Source organism: Oncorhynchus masou, chromosome 28, assembly GCF_036934945.1.
Source record: "Oncorhynchus masou masou isolate Uvic2021 chromosome 28, UVic_Omas_1.1, whole genome shotgun sequence".
Taxonomy (NCBI): Eukaryota; Metazoa; Chordata; class Actinopteri; order Salmoniformes; family Salmonidae; genus Oncorhynchus; species Oncorhynchus masou.
In genome coordinates this window covers 10,467,807-10,492,806 of record NC_088239.1, presented here as the reverse complement: position 1 = coordinate 10,492,806, position 25,000 = coordinate 10,467,807, and the positions used below count along the sequence as shown (strand labels likewise).

The following is a 25,000-nucleotide window of genomic DNA, read 5'->3' as shown; positions in this document are numbered from 1 at the left end:
CCATTCTACCGGTCTACCATACTACCAGTCTACCATTCTACCAGTCTGCCACTCTACCGGTCTACCATTCTACCGGTCTACCATTCTACCGGTCTACCATTCTACCGGTCTACCAGTCTACCATTCTACCAGTCTACCATTCTACCAGTCTACCATTGTGTAGAGAAAGAAGTCGGTTCTGTGCTCAACTAAGGCTGAGAAAGTCTGTGAATAAATCCCAGTGTTGCCAGTCTCTCCAGAGAGCAGAGCGTGTCTTGCATAGTAAGCAGCAGTAACATATTTATTAAGGCTTTTACTCACTGAAAATTGCCATAGAAAACTTTAAAGGGCAGCTAAATTTAAAACAAACTTCCCTAGTTGAAAACTAGGGAACTGATGTTAACTTTGATTGTAGTGTGAAACTTTACTACAATGTGTAAATAGCATTATTTTGGTGATAAAGTCAGTATCTTCCAAACTGAGATTTGCGAGATTTAGGTAAGCAGTTAAGTTCCTAGATACGGTTTTGTTTTGATTTCAACCATGCCCACAAGTACAGAATGGAAACGCCTGTGGAGAATTGCTATGCACGGAGAAACAGCTGTGCGGATTGAGCTCTATCCAATCACCTCCAGACAGTCAAATCAAATCAAGCTTTCTTTATATAGCACATTTCAGATATGAATGCAACGCACAGGAAAAAACATGAATAAAGAAGTAAGGGAAAATAAAAATATGTACAACACAACAAACATGAGTATCCAAAACTAAAGAATAACACTAACAACTGAAAGATTAAAAAACACCCAGAGGAAAAGCAAAGCTCAAAAGGTGTGTTTTAAGATCTCTTTTAAATATGTCCACAGTGTCGGCCCCCCTCAGGTTCTCTGGCTGTTCCAGAGGCTGGGGGCATAGTAACTAAAGGCTGTCTCTCCATGCCTCTTGGTCCCCCTCAGGTTCTCTGGCAGGTTATTCCAGAGGCTGGTGTCATGTCTTATTATGTCTTGTTCCTGTTCTTTCTCTTCACTCTGTCTCTCTCTGCTGGTCTTATTAGGTTACCTTCTCTTTCTCTCCTTCTCCAGCTGTTCCTCATCTCCTCTAACTACCTTGTTCACCCTTTCCCCACCTGTTCCCTTTTTCCCTCTGATTAGGTCTCTATTTCTCTCTCTGTTCCTGCTACTTTCGGTGTCAGATTCTCGTTTGAGTTTCTCATGCCAGAAGCAAGCTATCGTCTCGTTTGCTTCATCCTTGTCCTATCCTGTCGGAATCTGCCTGGCAGGTGCATCCTGTACTCAGCTAACTGTCTTTCGTTTGCACTGTGTCCAGTTCATCTGATGCTACGTGAGATCAGGTACCACTGCTCCTCTGTGACCCGCGCCTACCCAGAGCGACCTGCAGCCTGTCGCCGCTAACCCAGCTATTCTCCTCTGCTGCTAAGAAGGGGACTCTCTTGTTATTTATCAGAGGGACTTTATGTTTCATTTGTCGCCCTCTCTGCGGGTTGTCTATTTTTGCCATTATCTACGTCTGAAGAGGATCTATGTCTTTCCTGTGTTCTCATTAAAGAACTCTGTTTTTGTTAAACCGCTTTTGGGTCCTCACTCAAGTGCATAACAGCTGGGGTCATAATAACTAAAGGCTGCCTCTCCATGCCTCTTGGTCCCCCTCAGGTTCTCTGGCAGGTTGTTCCAGATGCTGGGGTCATAATAACTAAAGGCTGTCTCTGCATGTCTCTTGGTCCCCCTCAGGTTCTCTGGCAGGTTGTTCCAGAGGCTGGGGTCATAATAACTAAAGGCTGTCTCTCCATGCCTCTTGGTCCCCCTCAGGTTCTCTGGCAGGTTGTTCCAGATGCTGGGGTCATAATAACTAAAGGCTGTCTCTCCATGCCTCTTGGTCCCCCTCAGGTTCTCTGGCAGGTTGTTCCAGATGCTGGGGTCATAATAACTAAAGGCTGTCTCTGCATGTCTCTTGGTCCCCCTCAGGTTCTCTGGCAGGTTGTTCCAGATGCTGGGGTCATAATAACTAAAGGCTGTCTCTGCATGTCTCTTGGTCCCCCTCAGGTTCTCTGGCAGGTTGTTCCAGATGCTGGGGTCATAATAACTAAAGGCTGTCTCTCCACGTCTCTTGGTCCTGGGCTTTGGGGTAGAGTGGATGAGTCTCTGTGAGAGAGAAATGGCAGCACCTTGACAATGCTCCTCAGGTGGTAAAAAGCTGTTTCGGTCACATTCCTAATGTGTGATTCGAAATTGAGTTCAGAATCTATAATGACACCTAGCTGAGACAGACCTTCCCGTTACAACTCGCCTCGGATTTGTTTACATAACACAACATGACATTGCCAAGGTTATATTGAAAGAACACTTCACTGAGTGGCCACATGCTGATGTGTTTGATAGTGACCAGTCTGTTTGGGGCAAAATGACAATTGACACGATGCCAAAATTCTAAACTCATTCGCAAAGCATGTTGTGTCCCACCGCAAACTGTTTTGTAACACGATTCACTATGAAACACTGCAGGACAGACACACTCTGGTAATAGATAGTGAGAGAGTTGGAAAAACAAAACGGCATGGTCCCCACCCGTGGGCTTCATGGACACAGAGATAGAACTTAGCGAGCCAGCTTGTGATTTTGGACCCTGATAAAGAGTGTAGCTTGTGCTTCCTTTACCACCGTTTGACAGCTTGCTGATGAACTTGTAGACATGTTCTCAGAAATCAGTCCTGAGCACAGCCAGCAGCAGCAGCTAGCTCAATACTCTCTAGAGTGCACTGACTATAGTTTTCATGCACATTGTTTAACTAGAGAAATACTGCAACAAACACCAGCTAGATGTGAATTGCGCGACTTAAGGGCCATTCACACCTAGAACAATTTTGTTTTTTTGATTATTATTATTTGTGTACTTGTTTGACTTTTTAGCTGCAATGTTCGTAGCCACTAACACAAGTATTTCACTGCAATAACATCTCCTAAACTCTGTAAACGCCCAATAAACTTTCACTACATTTTACTGCAATAACATCTCCCAAACTGTGTAAACGCCCAATAAAATTTCACTACATTTTTTGGTTTGATAATGATGACGACAACTATTTAAAAGTGAAGTCCCCTGTGACGATTAAAATGTTGACGACCAATCAAAATGTTAGGTGTGCGAGGCTGCTCGGCAAGGAGAGGAGGCAGAGAGCACGGTAAACCTGCCTGAATAACTGGGCATGTGTGGGCATACTGCTGTTCACATGAATTATAGGATGACTTGGGAGAATGATGATTGGATGGTGATGATACATTGATAAGATTCCAAACGAGGCCGTTATAAAAATGAAAATGACTTGCCAAAGCCTTGATTAATGACAACGAGGCATGCAAAAGCCTTGATTAACGACAACGAGGCATACAAAAGCCTTGAATAACGACAACGAGGCATGCCAAAGCCTTGATTAACGACAACGAGGCATACAAAAGCCTTGAATAACGACAACGAGGCATGCAAAAGCCTTGATTAACGACAACGAGGCATGCAAAAGCCTTGATTAACGACAACGAGGCATGCAAAAGCCTTGATTAACGACAACGAGGCATGCAAAAGCCTTGATTAACGACAACGAGGCATGCAAAAGCATTGATTAACGACAACGAGTCATGCAAAAGCCTTGATTAACGACAAAGAGGCATGCAAAAGCCTTGATTAACGACAACGAGGCATGCAAAAGCCTTGATTAACGACAACGAGGCATGCAAAAGCCTTGATTAACGACAACGAGGCATGCAAAAATTAACATGCTGACAAAAATATGCGCTGGTCAAATGACGTTTGTACTTACTATTACTATACAGTAAAATAGGAGTTTCTATATCATACTCATTACATATACTTATAGTATTACTTGTCACTGTGACAATGAAAACATCCCGAAAGCATTGAATGGTGTACAAATGTTGTATACAGCGTGCAGTAGAATGTTTTGTATACAGCATGCAGTAGAATGTTGTACACAGCGTGCAGTAGAATGTTGAACACAGTGTGCAGTAGAATGTTGTATACAGCGGGCAGTAGAATGTTGTATACAGTGTGGAGTAGAATGTTGTACACAGCGTGCAGTAGAATGTTGAACACAGTGTGCAGTAGAATGTTGAACACAGTGTGCAGTAGAATGTTGTATACAGCGTGCAGTAGAATGTTGTATACAGCGTGCAGTAGAATGTTGTACACAGCGTGCAGTAGAATGTTGAACACAGTGTGCAGTAGAATGTTGTATACAGCGGGCAGTAGAATGTTGTGTACAGCGTGCAGTAGAATGTTGTATACAGCGTGCAGTAGAATGTTGTACACAGCATACAGTAGAATGTTGTTTACAGCATGCAGTAGAATGTTGTATACAGCGTGCAGTAGAATGTTGTATACAGCGTGCAGTAGAATGTTGTATATAGCGTGCAGTAGAATGTTGTATACAGCAAGCAGTAGAATGTTGTATACAGTGTGCAGTAGAATGTTGTATACAGCGTGCAGTAGAATGTTGTATACAGCGTGCAGTAGAATGTTGTATACAGTGTGCAGTAGAATGTTGTATACAGCGTGCAGTAGAATGTTGTATACAGCGTGCAGTAGAATGTTGAACACAGCGTGCAGTAGAATGTTGTATACAGCGTGCAGTAGAATGTTGTATACAGCGTGCAGTAGAATGTTGTATACAGCGTGCAGTAGAATGTTGTATACAGCGTGCAGTAGAATGTTGTATACAGCGTGCAGTAGAATGTTGAACACAGCGTGCAGTAGAATGTTGTATACAGCGTGCAGTAGAATGTTGTATACAGCGTGCAGTAGAATGTTGTATACAGCGTGCAGTAGAATGTTGTATACAGCGTGCAGTAGAATGTTGTACACAGCGTGCAGTAGAATGTTGTATACAGCGTGCAGTAGAATGTTGAACACAGCGTGCAGTAGAATGTTGTATACAGCATGCAGTAGAATGTTGTATACAGTGTGCAGTAGAATGTTGTATACAGCGTGCAGTAGAATGTTGTATACAGCGTGCAGTAGAATGTTGTATACAGTGTGCAGTAGAATGTTGTATACAGCAAGCAGTAGAATGTTGTATACAGCGTGCAGTAGAATGTTGTACACAGCGTGTGTCAGGATTTGGCCAGGGTTGTTCCGGGTTTTGGTCAGTAGATGTCCCCATTGTGCTTTTTGTCCCTATGTTTTTCCCTTGATCCCCATTATTATTTGCACCTGTGTCTCGTTTCCCCTGATTGTATTTAAACCCTTTGTTTCCCTCAGTTCTGTGCTCTGTGTTTGTATGTTAGCACCCTGCCCTAGTGTTCTGTGTGCTCTTGTCGATTCCGGGTGAAGTTCTTGTGGTATTCTGTTTTTTGTTTTTGTTTATTTTTGGTGAGTTTCTTTTGAGGTCTTTTTGTGTTTTTCCTACCACCTTTTGGATTTGCCATTTTTTGTATTTTAGGATTTTTTCTTTATTAAATACACCGTCTTAAGTACTGCTGTGTCTGCCTCATCTTCTGGGTTCTGCTGACTATTCGTGGCTCAGTTGGTTAAGTGACTGTTTCTCACTCCGGAGACCCAGGTTCGAAACCGGGTCCTGACAGCGTGCAGTAGAATGTTGTACACAGCGTGCAGTAGAATGTTGTATACAGCGTGCAGTAGAATGTTGTACACAGCGTGCAGTAGAATGTTGTACACAGCGTGCAGTAGAATGCATTGATCAGTTGATTGACAGGTGTAGCCTACTGTACAATGATAAGCTCTAGTGTGGAAGCTCGCCAATGTTTTGGTGTTTCATACATTTGTATTTTTACACCCCTCCCCAAGGGAGCCATTTTGCCTCTTGGTCGGCCCTCATTCTAAATAAGAATGTGTTCTTAATTGACTGGCCTAATTAAATCAAGCTTAAATAAATGTGTTTTACAGTTAAGTGTAGTTTATAATTATTGTCCTTGGTGTGTGGATGGCCCTGTGACAGTGTAAGGGGTTTACTAGGAGGTTGGTCCCCTCAGGCCCTTAAGACCTCGGGAAAAACTGCAAAATCAATGACAGACTTCTTGATTTATCTTGACCTTTATCTATTTTTAAATTAAATGTTGCTACCGTGATTGAAGACAGACAAACAACAATAACCACTAGGGTACAATATAGCGAAAAGAACACAGTCACATCGACCCACACCCCCTAGACGCAACTCTTGTTTTTCTTTATGAGCAGCAGAAAAGCACAAGCGGAATCGGGGAGTTCAGCATTTAAAACTTGAACGTGTGTGTGATGGGATATGTGTGTAGGTGGCCTGACACCATTCCGTGTGTGTGTGTATGTGTGTGTGTGTGTGAGTGTGTGTGTGTGTGTGTGTGTGTGTGGGGGGGGGGTGATGGGATATGTGGGATATGATACCATTCCATGTGTGTGTGTGTGTGTGTGTAAGTATGTGCTTTCCTTGACAGTAAGCCTACTGTAATCCATACAGCACATAGGATCATGAATCAACATATAGGTCCAAATCTCTCGAGCTTCTCTGATTTGATACAATTTCTAATCAATCCTACTGGCCTTCATTGTACACACACACACACACACACACACACACACACACACACACACACACACACACACACACACACACACACACACACACACACACACACACACACACACACACACACATACACACCCACACCCATACCCACACACACACACACACACACAAATCACTGCAGGTTTATAAAGTTGGTAATGAAGCTTTTACTATAGATTCAAAAACACATGTACAAGGAGAGGCATTGAGGAAGGGAGAGAAAGAGAGGAGAAAGAAAGAGAGAGAGGTAGGGATAAATAGTGTGTGTTGTGTGGGCGAGGGAGAGAGAAAGAGAGGCAGAGAGAAAGAGGGGGGAGATGGAGAGAAAGAACGAATGGTAAAAATTTAAAGAGATAAATCAATGAACCTATTCCGTGGCTCATGATAACGAAAGCAATTTATTAGGCCGTTCTTTTCCCTCCGTCCATCCCTCATTCCCTCTCTCCCTCCATCCATCCCTCTCTCCCTCCATCCATCCCTCATTCCCTCTCTCCCTCCGTCCATCCCTCATTCACTCTCTCCCTCTGTCCCTCTCTCCCTCCATCCCTCTCTCCCTCCAATCCCTCTCTCCCTTCCTCCGCCCCTCTCTCCCTCCCTCCGCCCCTCTCTCCCTCTCTCCCTCCAGCCATCCCTCATTCCCTCTCTCCCTCCAGCCATCCCTCATTCCCTCTCTCCCTCCAGCCATCCCTCATTCCCTCTCTCCCTCCAGCCATCCCTCATTCCCTCTCTCCCTCCGTCCATCCCTCATTCCCTCTCTCCCTCCATCCCTCTCTCCCTCCATCCCTCTCTCCCTCCCTCCAGCCCCTCTCTCCCTCTCTCCCTCCCTCTGTCCCTCTCTCCCTCCCTCCGTCCCTCTCTCCCTCCCTCCGTCCCTCTCTCCCTCCCTCCGCCCCTCTCTCCCTCTCTCCCTCCCTCTGTCCCTCTCTCCCTCCCTCCGTCCCTCTCTCTCTCCCTCCATCCCTCTCTCCCTCCGTCCCTCTCTCCCTCCCTCCGCCCCTCTGTCCCTCTCTCCCTCCCTCTGTCCCTCTCTCCCTCCCTCCGTCCCTCTCTCCCTCCCTCCATCCCTCTCTCCCTCCCTCCCTCCGTCCCTTTCTCCCTCCCTCCACCCCTCTGTCCCTCTCTCCCTCCCTCCGGCCCTCTCTCCCTCCCTCCGTCCCTCTCTCCCTCCCTCCGTCCCTCTCTCCCTCCATCCCTCTCTCCCTCCCTACTTTGGCCTGATCTTATTCTCTCCATTAATACCTACACCTTTCTTCTCATCAGACGCTAACAATTCTCTTAAACACAATAAAACACCATCACTTAGGGTTGTTTGTTTTGCTCCCATGTTTCCTACGCTTCCCTCTCATTTGCATATTAATCACAGGGTAATTTCCTGCTCGGCCAAAACACTGGTTGTTATATCTACTGATATGATATACACCTGGCATAGCCATGATCAATCTCTCTCTCCCTCTCTCCCTCTCTCTCTCTCTCTCTCTCTCGCTCTCCCTGTCTCTCTCTATCCTCTCTCCTTCCCTATCTTTCTTTCTCTCTCTCTCCCTCGCTCTCCCTGTCTCTCTCTATCCTCTCTCCTTTCCTATCTTTCTCTCTCTCCCTCATCACTCTTCAACTTCTGCCAGAGCCAGTGAAGTAATTGAGTTGTTATTCCTGTTGAACTGTGGTTTTGAAGCATCACTCATCACCCAGTATCATCCATCACCTCCTACCCAGCACTATAGGACGAGTAACGGGAGGATGCAGAGTGATATGACAATTTGATCAGTCTTTCCTGGAGCCTATGAAACAAATGGTTGAAAGATATTGGTTGAGACATTATTTCTGGTAGGAAATGCCAGTAGATGCTACAGCTCCTCACAACATAAAGCCTATAGAGATGTATTATCCACTCTTTATTAGCTTGAGTAGCTTATAGAAACCACCAAATGTAACACCAAACTGTCAACAGTTTGAGTCTACTTCCTGTAGCCTGTCAACAGTTTGAGTCTACTTCCTGTAGCCTTTCAACAGTTTGAGTCTACTTCCTGTAGCCTGTCAACAGTTTGAGTCTACTTCCTGTAGCCTTTCAACAGTTTGAGTCTACTTCCTGTAGCCTGTCAACAGTTTGAGTCTACTTCCTGTAGCCTTTCAACGTTGTATTGACACAGAGCACATATCAGCTCTGGCCTGGGTGACTGTAATGCTAGCTGGAAAGGAAGGGAGGATGGGGGAGAGATATAGAGCGAAAGAGAACGAGAGAGAGAGAGAGAGAGAGAGAGACTGCCTGCCTGCCTGGCAGGGTAACCTACTGACACCTTTTAGTGAATGTTGTCTCTCAAGGTTCCACTTTAACACTTAGATACTGGGGTCCGAGCCCCAGCATGGGGTGTTTGTGTGTGTGTGTGTGTGTGTGTGTGTGTGTGTGTGTGTGTGTGTGTGTGTGTGTGTGTGTGTGTGTGTGTGTGTGTGTGTGTGTGTGTGTGTGTGTGTGTGTGTGTTACTGGTAACCTCCATTACTGATCCGAAGTGTGCTGAGCACTTGCTGAGAGAACATATGTTACTCACTAGCACCCTGGGTGTGTCTCGCCACAGATGGATGGCCAGGGTCCTCAGCCCAGAGTGGCGTCTGTGGAGATGCCTGAACGGTTTTATGGAGCGGAACACTCCTGAGGAGAGGCAGGGTGGCACCTCCAGAGCACACACACACACACACACACACACACACACACACACACACACACACACACACACACACACACACACACACACACACACACACACACACACACACACACACACACACACACACACACACACACACAGTGGTCATATGCGTATGTCCAACATGATTTCTACTAACATTACAAATACAAGGGGTTTCAGTCATTTAGATGTTGTGTCCCTGCCTGTCTGTGAGGGTTTCTGACTGAATGATGACTGGGCATCAAGAATGGTGCCCTATTCACTCATTCTAATCAGAGCCATATGAGGCTGGTCAAAAATATTGCACTTTGTTTGGAAAAGGTTGCCATTTGGGAAGCAGTCTGGAAAAAGTCTCTGTCAATAAAGATGAATCTCTGATCAGCCACACCCAACCATTACATCTGTGAATATCCACACTGAGATATTGAGTTGGCTGGGATTTAAAGCCTGGCCTGTATCTATTAAAAGACCCCAGTCACTCACACAATACCAGCTGCCAAGCGTCATATGAGCAGACACGCCAGCAAGACATCACACACACGCACGCACGCACGCACGCACACACACACACACACACACACACACACACACACACACACACACACACACACACACACATTCTCAATGCACACATAGAGACACAAACACATACACACTCAATATGAAGACACACACACACACACTCAATATGAACAGACACACACACGCTCATGCTTGTGCATATATATAAAACACATGCAAAAAAATACACGCACACAAACACAAACACAGGCAATAGAGATAGGGTAGTCCTGTGTCAGTGTTCAACATGAGAATAACAGCAGAATGGAGCTCCTGCTGAGTTCATCAGGCTGAGTTCATGATGCAGAGTTCACAGTTCATCAGGCTGAGTTCATGATGCAGAGTTCACAGTTCATCAGGCTGAGTTCACAGTTCATCAGGCTGAGTTCATAGTTCATAATGCTGAGTTCATAGTTCATCATGCTGAGTTCATAGTTCATAATGCTGAGTTCATAGTTCATAATGCTGAGTTCATAGTTCATAATGCTGAGTTCATAATGCTGAGTTCATAGTTCATAATGCTGAGTTCATAGTTTATAATGCTGAGTTCATAATGCTGAGTTCATAGTTCATAATGCTGAGTTCATAGTTCATCATGCTGAGTTCATAGTTCATAATGCTGAGTTCATAGTTCATAATGCTGAGTTTATAATGCTGAGTTCATAGTTCATAATGCTGAGTTCATAGTTCACAATGCTGAGTACATAGTTCATCATGCTGAGTTCATAGTTCATCATGCTGAGTTCATAGTTTATAATGCTGAGTTCATAGTTCATCATGCTGAGTTCATAGTTCATCATGCTGAGTTCATAGTTCATAATGCTGAGTTCATAGTTTATAATGCTGAGTTCATAATGCTGAGTTCATAGTTCATCATGCTGAGTTCATAGTTCATAATGCTGAGTTCATAGTTCATCATGCTGAGTTCATAGTTCATAATGCTGAGTTCATAGTTCATCATGCTGAGTTCATAATGCTGAGTTCATAGTTCATCATGCTGAGTTCATAGTTCATCATGCTGAGTTCATAGTTCATAATGCTGAGTTCATAGTTCATAATGCTGAGTTCATAATGCTGAGTTCATAGTTCATAATGCTGAGTTCATAGTTCATAATGCTGAGTTCATAGTTCATCATGCTGAGTTCATAATGCTGAGTTCATAGTTCATAATGCTAAGTTCATAGTTCATAATGCTGAGTTCATAGTTCATAATGCTGAGTTCATAGTTCATAATGCTGAGTTCATAGTTCATAATGCTGAGTTCATAGTTCATAATGCTGAGTTCATAATGCTGAGTTCATAGTTCATCAGGCTGAGTTCATAGTTCATAATGCTGAGTTCATAGTTCATCAGGCTGAGTTCATAGTTCATAATGCTGAGTTCATAATGCTGAGTTCATAGTTCATCAGGCTGAGTTCATAGTTCATAATGCTGAGTTCATAGTTCATAATGCTGAGTTCATAGTTCATAATGCTGAGTTCATAGTTCATAATGCTGAGTTCATAGTTTATAATGCTGAGTTCATACTTTATAATGCTGAGTTCATAGTTCATAATGCTGAGTTCATAGTTCATCATGCTGAGTTCATAGTTTATAATGCTGAGTTCATAATGCTGAGTTCATAGTTCATCATGCTGAGTACATAGTTCATCAGGCTGAGTTCATAGTTCATAATGCTGAGTACATAGTTCATCAGGCTGAGTTCATAGTTCATCATGCTGAGTTCATAATGCTGAGTTCATAGTTCATCATGCTGAGTTCATAGTTCATCAGGCTGAGTTCATAGTTCATCAGGCTGAGTTCATAGTTCATCATGCTGAGTTCATAATGCTGAGTTCATAGTTCATCATGCTGAGTTCATAGTTCATCAGGCTGAGTTCATAGTTCATCATGCTGAGTTCATAATGCTGAGTTCAAAGTTCATCATGCTGAGTGCATAGTTCATCAGGCTGAGTTCATAGTTCATCATGCTGAGTTCATAGTTCATAATGCTGAGTTCATAGTTCATCAGGCTGAGTTCATAGTTCATAATGCTGAGTTCAAAGTTCATCATGCTGAGTTCATAGTTCATAATGCTGAGTTCATAGTTCATCATGCTGAGTTCATAGTTCATAATGCTGAGTTCATAGTTCATAATGCTGAGTTCATAGTTCATAATGCTGAGTACATAATGCTGAGTTCATAGTTCATCATGCTGAGTTCATAGTTCATCATGCTGAGTTCATAATGCTGAGTTCATAGTTCATAATGCTGAGTTCATAGTTCATCATGCTGAGTTCATAGTTCATAATGCTAAGTTCATAGTTCATAATGCTGAGTTCATAGTTCATAATGCTGAGTTCATAGTTCATCATGATGAGTTCATAGTTCATAATGCTGAGTTCATAGTTCATCATGCTGAGTTCATAGTTCATAATGCTGAGTTCATAGTTCATAATGCTGAGTTCATAGTTCATAATGCTGAGTTCATAGTTCATAATGCTGAGTTCATAGTTCATAATGCTGAGTTCATAGTTCATAATGCTGAGTTCACAGTTCATAATGCTGAGTTCATAGTTCATAATGCTGAGTACATAGTTCATAATGCTGAGTTCATAGGTCATCATGCTGAGTTCATAATGCTGAGTTCATAGTTGCATTATGTACTCAGCATTATAAACTATGAACTCAGCATTATGAACTATGAACTCAGCATGATGAACTATGAACTCAGCATTATGAACTATGAACTCAGCATTATGAACTATGAACTCAGCATTATGAACTATGAACTCAGCATGATGAACTATGAACTCAGCATTATAAACTATGAACTCATCATTATAAACTATGAACTCAGCATGATGAACTATGAACTCAGCATGATGAACTATGAACTCAGCATTATGCACTATGAACTCAGCATTATGAACTATGAACTCAGCATTATGAACTATGAACTCAGCATGATGAACTATGAACTCAGCATTATAAACTATGAACTCAGCATGATGAACTATGAACTCAGCATTATGAACTATGAACTCAGCATTATAAACTATGAACTCAGCATGATGAACTATGAACTCAGCATTTTGACCTATGAACTCAGAATTATGAACTATGAACTCAGCATTATGAACTATGAACTCAGCATGATGAACTATGTACTCAGCATGATGAACTATGTACTCAGCATGATTAACTATGAACTCAGCATGATGAACTATGTACTCAGCATGATGAACTATGTACTCAGCATGATGAACTATGAACTCAGCATGATGAACTATGAACTCAGCATGATGAACTATGTACTCAGCATGATGAACTATGAACTCAGCATGATGAACTATGTACTCAGCATGATGAACTATGTACTCAGCATGATTAACTATGTACTCAGCCTGATGAACTATGCACTCAGCATGATGAACTTTGAACAGCATGATGAACTATGAACAGCATGATGAAATCTGAACTCAGACACACACTCTCCTGCTGACATTCAGAAGAGTATAACGACTACCATCTCACTCCATCTCTAAATAATGTAACCTGCATCATTATCGCCATTGTCTACCAGGCAGAGATAGACTGTCACACACACACACACACACACACACACACACACACACACACACACACACACACACACACACACACACACACACACACACACACACACACACACACACACACACACACACACACACACACAGTCTAAATTCAGTTCCGTTCTGCTCCACTGTCTCTCTCAAAGCTGTTATCATACAGAAGCTAATCAATTAACACGCTAGTCAGATGCTGACATCCTCTCCTCTCTTTTGCCTCCGCCTCTCTCCATATCTCTTTCCTTCATCATCCTCTCCTCTCTTTTGCCTCCGCCTCTCTCCATATCTCTTTCCTTCATCATCGTCTCCTCTCTTTTGCCTCCGCCTCTCTCCATATCTCTTTCCTTCATCATCCTCTCCTCTCTTTTGCCTCCGCCTCTCTCCATATCTCTTTCCTTCATCATCCTCTCCTCTCTTTTGCCTCCGCCTCTCTCCATGTCTCTTTCCTTCATCATCCTCTCCTCTCTTTTGCCTCCGCCTCTCTCCATATATCTTTCCTTCATCATCCTCTCCTCTCTTTCCATGAAGTACTCTTTCTCCGTTGTCTGCTGGCACTTTTTTTGCACCCCAAGGTCAGACTCATAATTGCCAAACATAATTTAACGTTTTTTGGACAATCTAGGGCCATTCTAATTAACACGCGAATATTAGCGTATTTCCCCCATGACGACAGTTAGCCTGGCCACGCACACACACACACACACTTCCCCCTCACACACACACACACACACACACACACACACAACCCCCTCACACACACACATCACACTTCCCCCTCACACACACACATCCTTCTCTCACACACACATCCCCCTCACACACACACACACCCCTCACACACACACACACACACACACACACACACACACACACACACACACACACACACACACACACACACACACACACACACACACACACACACACACACACACACACACACACACACACACACACACACACACACACACACACACACTCAGTTCAAGGTGTGCAGATAGTGTCAGAGGGTGTCACAGATAAATTTTTCCCCTTGAGAGAATGCCTATGAAGAGAGTTCCACCCTGGGAGCTAGATGGCCATTCTATACACACAACACACACACACACGTGCACACACACAGGTGTGTTACCTGATGCTGCTCATACTTCCCCCGGTCTCAGAGCCCAGCTTGCATCTCTCCAGCTGGGTAGCTACAATCTGTCTCTCTGCCTCCAGCTCGCGGGTCAGCCTCTCAAACTGCAACTCCTTCAAGGGAAGGATAGATAGACACAAATTAACACACAGATCCAGCATGCAGCACAACACGGACACACAGCTTGCAGGTCTGTCTCAACAACGGAACTGTTTTTCTACTGTGAAGATCTTCACGGGAAGAATTACATGTGTGTGCAACACGATCTCATGTTTTTACCAATTTTACAGATTCGTTGACGTTTATCCACGTTTTTCCAGACGTCAAATTCCGTAGTTGATGCAAGCGTCAAATTTCAAAGTGTTTTTAAGTTAAGGGTTAATGTTTTTGATACGGCTAAAAGTGTAGACACTCATTCTGAATGGTTAAGGTTTTGGATAGGGTTAAAATGATAAGTTTAGGCCCTTTTTCTGAATGGTTAAGGTTTTGGATAGGGTTAAAACGATAAGTTTAGGCCCTCTTTCTGAATGGTTAAGGTTTTGAATTAGAGTTAAAAACAAAAAAGTAAAAAACAACTGTGATTGAACTTTTATTAAATAAAATTTAATTGAACCTTTATTTAATGTGTGACCTTTGGATCCAGAGTCATGTGATTACACCCATCTGCCTCTCCCACCGACAACGCCCCAGCAAAACCCAAGCCTACTTGATGGTAAAAGCGCTCACTGTTGCCCCCTAGTGGTCGATTTGAAAGGCATTTCCCAGCGTCCTTAGGACATGGACAGACGTCCAATCTTGAGCGATCTGGCTGGTGTACGTATGGATTGCAGCAGCTGATGCATTAGGTCTCTAAGTGTCTCAATGGCATAACATAATAGTACAGCTTATTGTGAAATAAAACACAAATTACTTATTCGAAATTCAAGACCACAACACAGAAAAGTCAACTTGTTGTGTATGTATTACACGTTTTTATTCACAACGCATTTGTGTACATTAAACAAATTATAATTTGTTGAGGCTAACGTTAGCTAGGCTAGCTAGGTGGCTAATGTTAGCTAGGCTAGGGGTTAAGGTTAGGGTTAAGGGGGTAAAGGTTAGGTTTAGGGGTTAAGGGTTAATGTTAGGCAACTTGCTAGCTAAGTTGTTAAATGGTTAAGGTTAGGGTTAGGGGGTAAAGGTTAGGTTTAGGGGTTAAGGGTTAATGTTAGGCAACTTGCTAGCTAAGTTGTTAAATGGTTAAGGTTAGGGGGTAAAGGTTAGGTTTAGCGGTTAAGGGTAAATGTTAGGCAACATGCTAGCTAAGTTGTTAAAAGTTTAAGGTTAGGGGGTAAAGGTTAGGTTTAGGGGTTAAGGGTTAATGTTAGGCAACATGCTAGCTAAGTAGTTAAATGGTTACGGTTAGGGTTAGGGGGTAAAGGTTAGGTTTAGGGGTTAAGGGTTAATGTTAGGCAACATGCTAGCTAAGTAGTTAAATTGTTAGGGTTAGGGGGTAAAGGTTAGGTTTAGGGGTTAAGGGTTAATGTTAGGCAACATGCTAGCAAAGTAGTTAAATGGTTAAGGTTAGGGTTAGGGGTTAAGGGTTAATGTTAGGCAACATGCTAGCTAAGTAGTTAAATGGTTAAGGTTAGGGTAAGGGGGTAAAGGTTAGGTTTAGGGGTTAGGGGTTAATGTTAGGCAACATGCTAGCTAAGTAGTTAAATGGTTAAGGTTAAGGTTAGCTAATATGTTTAGTAGTTGCAAAGTAGCTGAAAAGCTATTAGCTAAAAATGCTAAAGTTGTCCGTGATGAGATTTTTACACACAACCTCTGGGTTGCTAGACTTTCGCACCCTCCCCGACCAACCTCCCTCCGCTGTCTTAAGTAACCTACTGTCTTTATCTGTGATTGACATTCACTCTGTACAAAATCATGAACTGCGCACAAAAAAATTTACTTTTTCATGTGCCTGTCACAAATGTCCAATAAGCAATTTGTGTCTATTTTACAATAGTCTGTAACGCAGGGTTGTATTGGCAGTCCTCCATATCAGTCTCCAACGCCATCGGCTAGAACTAAATCTGATGAGGTTCACACTGGAAACCTGTGTGTGTTTGGTTTAATCACAGCCAGGCAGAAGCAGATCGATAGTGCACTGATCTCCACACCTATGAATGGGTTTGTGTGTGTGTGTGTGGAGTCCGTGTGTGCAGTGTGTGTGTGTAAAGTGTGCGTGTGTGTATGTATAAGATTGATTTTTGAAAGCCATTTGAGGTGCTGAATGAGTTGATCCCCTGACACAATCTGAAATCCCACCACACCCCAAATCCTTTCTTTCCCCCCACCCCAACACATGCACCCAGTACACCCCAGCTCATAGCCATCTCCTCTCCTCTCACCAATCCCCTCCTCTGCGTTCCTGTCTACCCTCTCTTCACCAGACCTTTCCTCTCCTCTGCTTCTCTCCTTTATCCTTTCCTTTCCTCTCCTCTGCTTCTCTCCTTTCCTCTTCTCTCTTTGCTTCTCTCCTTTCCTTTCCTCTCATCGAGAGAGAGAAAGATCACACCAAAACCAAATCAGATGAGGAAAAAAATTCTCAAAATGTAAACAGACCAGAAATAAACCACCATCAAAAGTCTTTACAATGAATTGACTACCATCTGAGTCAGAGAAACGTCAGTCTGGGAAACTGTCAGACTACAAGCACCTGCTTTGTTCCCCAAAGATCTTCATCAAATCTCCTGATCCACCTGTTTCTTACTAAAGAAACACAACAAAAATCCAACAGAAAGTCCCTAGATCCTAATTACCTCCACCATACTCCGGAAGAGGCATACGTTTTGATTGGTCTGCTTTGCAATGCATTGCCCCACATTAACATTAGTGTGAGAGTTTGTGTCTGCGCGCACACACAAAAGTGAACAGGATTGGATTCCAACACTGACACGACTCCTACCGAAGGTGGCTCCCCTTCCTGTTGGGGTGGCGCTCGGCGGTCGTCGTCACCGGCCTACTAGCTGCCACTGAAGGTGGCTCCCCTTCCTGTTGGGGTGGCGCTCGGCGGTCGTCGTCACCGGCCTACTAGCTGCCACTGAAGGTGGCTCCCCTTTCTGTTCGGGTGGCGCTCGGCGGTCGTCGTCACCGGCCTACTAGCTGCCACTGAAGGTGGCTCCCCTTCCTGCTGGGGTGGCGCTCGGCGGTCGTCGTCACCGGCCTACTAGCTGCCATTGACCCCTTTTCCCCCTTTTCTGTTTATTGGTTTCACCTGTGTTTGTTTTAGGCTGATTGGCCGGGCTTTATTTACCAGCCGGCCCGCCTGCTGGTTGTGCAGGATTGTTCGATGTACATGTGTACACGTCTGTGTGTCACGGTTCTCCGTGGGTTTGGATTTTACCTGGACTGTTTAAGTCCCCCGTGTTTGGGGCATTTGTTTGGGTTGGCGTCTGTTCACCTTTGTGGTGCATTAAAAAGTAGCGCTGCCCTGAACTCTCTGCTTCCTGCGCCTGACTTCTTCCCCCTACACCCCGGGCGTTACAAACACACTATGTGAGTGTATGTGAACGCACGCAAGTGTGTGTGTCTACGAGACCTGACTAGAAGAGAACAGCAGTGCAGCCAGCCACAAAGGTCGCTATAGCAACAGTAGAATCCCCCAGAAACCCCTCTGGGCATCGTTCATCAGCTCAACTTTGTTCAAAGCAACAGGAGTGGCTGGAAATGGTAAGAGCATTTGAGGTGAAATGACAGTCAAGTGTGTTTGAGATGAGGACAAAGTTGTCAACAGTTTATAAACCTAAAGCTGGTGTCACTGTGGGTGGTAACAGAGATAGAAGAGGAGTCCTATTTCACCATTCCCCCTGGTGTTAGGTCAGAGTAAAGTGGCCAATCTGCAGCTAATAACAGACGGTTTTGGGACGGAGAGAATGTGTCAGGCCATTAAAAAGAGAAGTGCCCTTGTCCTTTACAGTTTTATTTATCAAAGAGAGAGAGAGAGAGAGAGAGAGATAGGGAAAGAGAGAGAGATAGGGAAAGAGAGAGAGAGAGATAGGGAAAGAGAGAGAGAGAGATAGGGAAAGAGAGAGAGAGAGAGAGAGAGAAAGAGAGAGAGAGAAAGAGAGAGATAGGGAAAGAGAGAGAGAGAGAGAGAGAGAGAGAGAGAGAGAGAGAGAGAGAGAGAGAGAGAGAGAGAGAGAGAGAGAGAGAGAGAGAGAGAGAGAGAGATAGATAGGGAAAAGAGAGAGAGAGAGAGAGAGAGAGAGAGAGAGAGAGAGAGGGAAAGAGAGACAGAGAGAGAGAGAGAGAGAAAGATAGGGAAAGAGAGAGAGAGAGATAGGGAAAGAGAGAGAGAGAGAAAGAGAGAAAGAGAGAGAGAGAGAGAGAGAGAGAGAGAAAGAGAGAAAGAGAGAAAGAGAGAGAGAGAGAGAGATAGGGAAAGAGAGACAGAGAGAGAGAGAGAAAGAGAGAGAGAGATAGGAGAGAAGAGAGAGAGAGAGAGAGAGAGAGAGAGAGAGAGAGAGAGAGAGGGAATGAGGAGACTTATGAAAAGGTTACCAAACACTGTCAATCACGTTCTCAGCCTCCACTTCTCCGCTGCTCTTCTCTTGTCTAGTTAAATAGGTTTCCACTCTTCTTCTCTCCTCATTCTGCACTCTTCTTTTCACTCCTTTCCTGTTCCTCCCATCTTTTATTCTCTCTCTGTGTTGTTGACAGTCAGATGAGAAGATTCCAACCCTTCCTGAGAGAGCTGCTATGAATACAGTGTGACTCTCTGTCTGTGTGTGTGTGTGTGTGTGTGTGTGTGTGTGTGTGTGTGTGTGTGTGTGTGTGTGTGTGTGTGTGTGTGTGTGTGTGTGTGTGTGTGTGTGTGTGTGTGTGTGTGTGTGTGTGTATCACAGAGTATACGTAGAGTCACTTTGCGGATCTGTGTTATGTTACGTTCATGTCCTTTACTGGAGAATGAAGAACAATCGTCATAGAAGTGACATGAGGACTTCTCCATAGAAGCTGTCTGTATTGTGGGTCTGAGTTAGTGTAGTGTAGTTCCTCCCCTTGAGAATAGTGACTGCTCCTCTAGTGAAAGTGTTGGCCCTTCCCCTCCTCCTCTGTCAGAAAAACAAGCTGATGACTGCCGGAGACCCAATGGCTCTCATGAGAGCGACTGGGGCCTGTAAGGCAAGGAGACGGTTAGAGAACTCTTAGGTCTATCTCTCTCACCCCATCTCTGTCCATCTCTCTCTCAATTCAATTCAATTCAATGGCTTTATTGGCATGGGAAACATGTGTTAACATTGCCAAAGGAAGTGAGGTAGATAATATTATATAAAGTGATTATATAAAGTGAAATAAACAATACAAATTAATAGTAAACATTACACATACAGAAGTTTCAAAACAATAAATATATATATATAACACATATATACATATATACATATATATATATACATATACATATATATATATACATATATATATATATACATACAGTCCAACTGACCAACACACACACAGCACATTTGCTATGTTAAATAAAGATATTTCTTCCTCCATGCAGGTCGATGAGACAGTCAGTAGTACAAGGCTGCGGGTATTTTTCATCTAACACTGTTAGTTTTGTATTGTCTCTGCTGTACTGACCAGCTCATAGAAAATGTCTACTTACGAATAAATAGCAACACACTCACACACACACACTCACACACACACACACACTCACACTCACACTCACACTCACACTCACACTCACACACACACACACACACACTCACACGAAACAGAAACTGTCCCCAGATATTAACAACAGTAGGGCTGAGACATATTACTGAGACCATCTGGCAAATGACTTGTTTCATTTGTATTATAAATATTCAACACACAAACACAGCAACACTCTGATATTTGGCCTTAATAATTTATCAGTTAAGTCATTACAGGCGCCTGGAAAAGAGAGAGAGAGAGAGAGAGAAATAGAGATAATGAGAGAGAGAGAGAAATGAGAGAGAGAGAGAGAGATGGAGCGAGACATAATTAGAGTGAGTTTTTTTATTTTTTATAAAGACCTTTATTTTATACTTAATTCTTACCAAAAATAATGGCACACTGTGCCTTTTCAGAAATTAAACAACACATGTGAATGTCTGTGTGAGAGGTTGGGGGTGGTTTTTACTGTTGGGATGTTTATAATGGGATACAGGTATTCGAATAAGGAGAAGGCCAAATGTGTTTTGTTGAATTTTCTGTTTGCTCAGGCGAAGTTGGCTATTTGGCTAACAAGGAGGTACATGGTCAAAGGTGGGGGGATAACAGACCCTTTACTTATTACGGCAGCATTCAGACGTTTGGATGACCAAGATGTCCAAAGTAAACTGCCTGTTACTCAGGCCCAGAAGCTAGGATATGCATATGCATGCTAGTATTGGATAGAAAACACTCTAAAGTTGCTAAAACTATTAAACCAATTTCTGTGAGTATAACAGAACTGATATGGGAGGCGAAAACCCGAGGAGAATCCATCCAGTTTTTATTTTTTGAGCTCACCACTGATTATAACGGCTGTCTATGGGAATATAAAAAGAAGACCTCACAGATTGCAGTTCCCAGGGCTTCCACTAGATGTCAACAGTCTTTAGAAAGAGTTTCAGGCTTGGTTTTTGAAAAATGAGCTAGAAGATGTAGTTTTTCTAAGTGGCTCCCATTTTGGCTGTTGTGCTATGACGTGATGGCGCGAACGTCGTTATTTATCTCCGGTAATGAACATACTATTCTCCGTCTTAAATTTTGTTTATTTACATATTAGGGTACCTGAAGATTGATTAGAAATGTTGTGTTACTTGTTTGGACAAAGTTTATTGGTAACATTTGGGATTAATTTTGTATGCATTTTTAACGAGGGGAAACCGGAGGATTATTGAATGAAGCACGCCAACTAAACTGACTTTTTTGCGATATAAAGAAGGACTTTATCGAACAGAACAACCATTTGTGATGTAGCTGGAACCCTTTGGATTGCAAACGGAGGAAGATCTTCAAAGGTAAGTGATTTATTTTATTGCTATTTCTGACTTTCGTGACGCTTCTGCTTGGTTGGAAAATGTTTTTAATGCTTTTGAATGTGGGGCGCTGTCCTCAGATAATCGCATGGTTTGCTTTCGGCATAAAGCCTTTTTGAAATCTGACAAAGCGGCTGGATTAACAAGAAGTTAAGCTTTTAACCGATGTATAACCCTTGTATTTTCATGAATGTTTAGCATTACGAATTTTGTATTTTGAATTTTGCATCTCTGCAATTTCACCGGATGTTGTCGAGGCCAGGCGCGAGCTGTACGCCTTTCCAAAAGAGGTTTTAATGGGATGGTCTCTGTGCACATTAGGGTTGAGTTCGAGTTCTATAGAATGATAAAAAAGTGTGGAGGTGTTTCAGGAGACATGGTGTGTTGGGGGGCTGTCTGTATAGCTGGGGAAGATGTTTCAGTAGACATTGTGTGTTGGGGGGCTGTCTGTATAGCTGGGGAAGATGTTTCAGGAGACATTGTGTGTTGGGGGGCTGTCTGTATAGCTGGGGAAGATGTTTCAGGAGACATTGTGTGTTGGGGGGCTGTCTGTATAGCTGGGGAAGATGTTTCAGTAGACATTGTGTGTTGGGGGGGCTGTCTGTATAGCTGGGGAAGATGTTTTGGGATATACGGTTGGCGAGGTTTTTTGGTTATTGTGATGTGTGGTGTTTTGTATTGTGTGGTAAAGGGAAAGGTGAGCATGGTACATGTATGTAGTACAGGATATATGTGTGGAGGGAAAGGTGAGTATGGTACATGTATGTAGTACAGGATATATGTGTAGGTGGTGACTTTTTAAGTGAAATGAAAGTTAAAGTTCTCTCTCTCTCTCTCTTCTCATTCATTCATTCATTAATTCATTAATTCATTCATTCAAGGGGCTTTATTGTCATGGGAAACATGCTTGCATTGCCAAAGCAAGGGAAAAAACTAATAAACATTACACAAAAGTTCCAAAAGAATAAAGACATTTCAAATGTCATTATGTCTATATACAGTGTTGTAACAATGCGCAAATAGTTAGACTACAGAATGGAAAATAAATAAATATGGTTTGTATGTACAATGGTGTTTGTTCTTCACTGGTTACCCTCTTCTTGTTGGAAACAGGTCACAAATCTTGCTGCGGTGATGACACACTGTGGTATTTCACACAATAGATATGGGAGTTTATCAAAATTGGATTTGTTTTCGAATTCTTTCTGGGTCTGGACCAGCTTGCTTAAGGGACTCTTCTCCACGTTAATCTCTCTGTAGGTGATGGCTTTTTTGCGGAAGATTTGGGAATTGCTTCCTTTTAGGTGGTTGTAGAATTTAACGGCTCTGTTCTGGATTTTGATAATTAGCGGGTATCGGCCTAATTCTGCTATGCATGCCTTATTTGGTGTTTTACGCTGTCTAGAGAGGATATATTTGCAGAATTCTGCAGACAGTCTCAATTTGTCTCATTTAGTTAATTCTTGGTTGGTGAGCGGACCCCAGACCTCACAACCATAAAGGGCAATTGGTTCTAAAACTGATTCAAGTGTTTTTAGCCAGATCCTAATTGGTATGTCAAATGTTATGTTTCTATAGATGGCATAGAAGGCCCTTTGTGCCTTGTCTCTCAGATCGTTCACAGCTTTGTGGAAGTTTCCTGTGGTGCTGATGTTAAAGGCTGAGGTATGTATAGTTTTTGTGTGCTCTAGGGAAACAGTGTCTTTGGACTGAATGCCAAGCATCACGTCTGGAGGAAACCTGGCACCATCTCTACGTTGAAGCGCGGTGGTGGCACCATCATGCTGTGGGGATGTTATTCAGAGACTGGGAGACTAGTCAGGATTGAGGGAAAGATGAACGGAGCAAAGTACAGAGAGATCCTTGATGAAAACCTGCTTTGGAGAGCTCAGGACCTCAGACTTGTGTGAAGGTTCACCTTCCAACAGAACACCGACTCTAAGCACACAGCCAAGACAACGTAGGAGTGGCTTCGGGACAAGTCTCTGAATGTCCTTGAGTGGCCTAGCCACTGAACCCGATCGAACATCTCTGGAGAGACATAAAAATAGCTGTGCAGTGAAGCTCCCCATCCAACCTGACAGAGCTTGAGAGGATCTGCAGAGAGGAATGGGAGAAACTACCCAAATAGAGGTGTAACAAGCCTGTAGCGTCATACCCAAGAAGACTCGAGGCTGTAATCGCTGCCAAAGGTGCTTCAACAAAGTACTGAGTAAAGGGTCTGAATACTTATGTACATTTGATATTTTATTTTTATACATTTGCAGAAATTTCTAATAACCATTTTTTTGTGTTCATTCATTTGGTGATCGATCATTCAGCAGACACTTTCATTCAAAGGCACAAAGAAACTCAAATAGTATAAGCATTACACTCCAACCAACAGACCATCCAGCCTTCTATCTAGACAACGTCTTATCCAGACTGACAGACCACCCAGCATTCGAGCTAGACAACGTCTTATCCAGACTGACAGACCACCCAGCCTACTAGCTAGACAACGTCTTATCCAGGCTGACAGACCACCCAGCCTTCTAGCTAGACTACATATTATCCAGACTGACAGACCACCCAGCATTCGAGCTAGACAACGTCTTATCCAGACTGACAGACCACCCAGCCTTCTATGTAGACAACGTCTTATCCAGACTGACAGACCACCCAGCCTTCTAGCTAGACTACGTCTTATCCAGGCTGACAGACCACCCAGCCTTCTAGCTAGACTACATCTAATCCAGACTGACAGACCACCCAGCATTCGAGCTAGACAACGTCTTATCCAGACTGACAGACCACCCAGCCTACTAGCTAGACAACGTCTTATCCAGGCTGACAGACCACCCAGCCTTCTAGCTAGACTACATATTATCCAGACTGACAGACCACCCAGCATTCGAGCTAGACAACGTCTAATCCAGACTGACAGACCACCCAGCCTTCTATCTAGACAACGTCTAATCCAGACTGACCACCCAGCCTTCTAGCTAGACTACATCTTATCCAGACTGACAGACCACCCAGCCTTCTAGCTAGAGAACGTCTAATCCAGACTGACCACCCAGCCTTCCAGCAAGACAACGTCTAATCCAGACTGACAGACCACCCGGCCAACATATTATCTAGACAGTCCACCCAGCTTTCTATCTAGACAATGTCTTATCAAGACTGACCACCCAGCCTTCTATCTAGACTACGTCTTATCCAGGCTGACAGACCACCCAGCCTTCTAGCTAGACAACGTCTTATCCAGGCTGACAGACCACCCAGCATTCTCGTTAGACAACGTCTTATCCAGGCTGGCAGACCACCCAGCTTTCTATCTAGACTACATCTTATCCAGACTGACAGACCACCCAGCCTTCTAGCTAGACAACGTCTTATCCAGACTGACAGACCACCCAGCCTTCTAGCTAGACTACGTCTTATCCAGGCTGACAGA

At 43.4% G+C, this 25,000-nt stretch overlaps 1 protein-coding gene across 1 annotated transcript in view; it reads right to left on the bottom strand.

Annotated features, from left to right (window-relative positions):
- Positions 1 to 25,000, bottom strand: part of LOC135517153 (catenin delta-2-like) — a 586,832-nt gene that overhangs the window by 329,198 nt on the left and 232,634 nt on the right. The window contains exon 3 of the mRNA XM_064941201.1: positions 14,531 to 14,646. Within this exon, the coding sequence (XP_064797273.1) occupies positions 14,531 to 14,646 (116 nt within the window). The remainder of the gene's footprint in view (positions 1 to 14,530; positions 14,647 to 25,000) is intronic.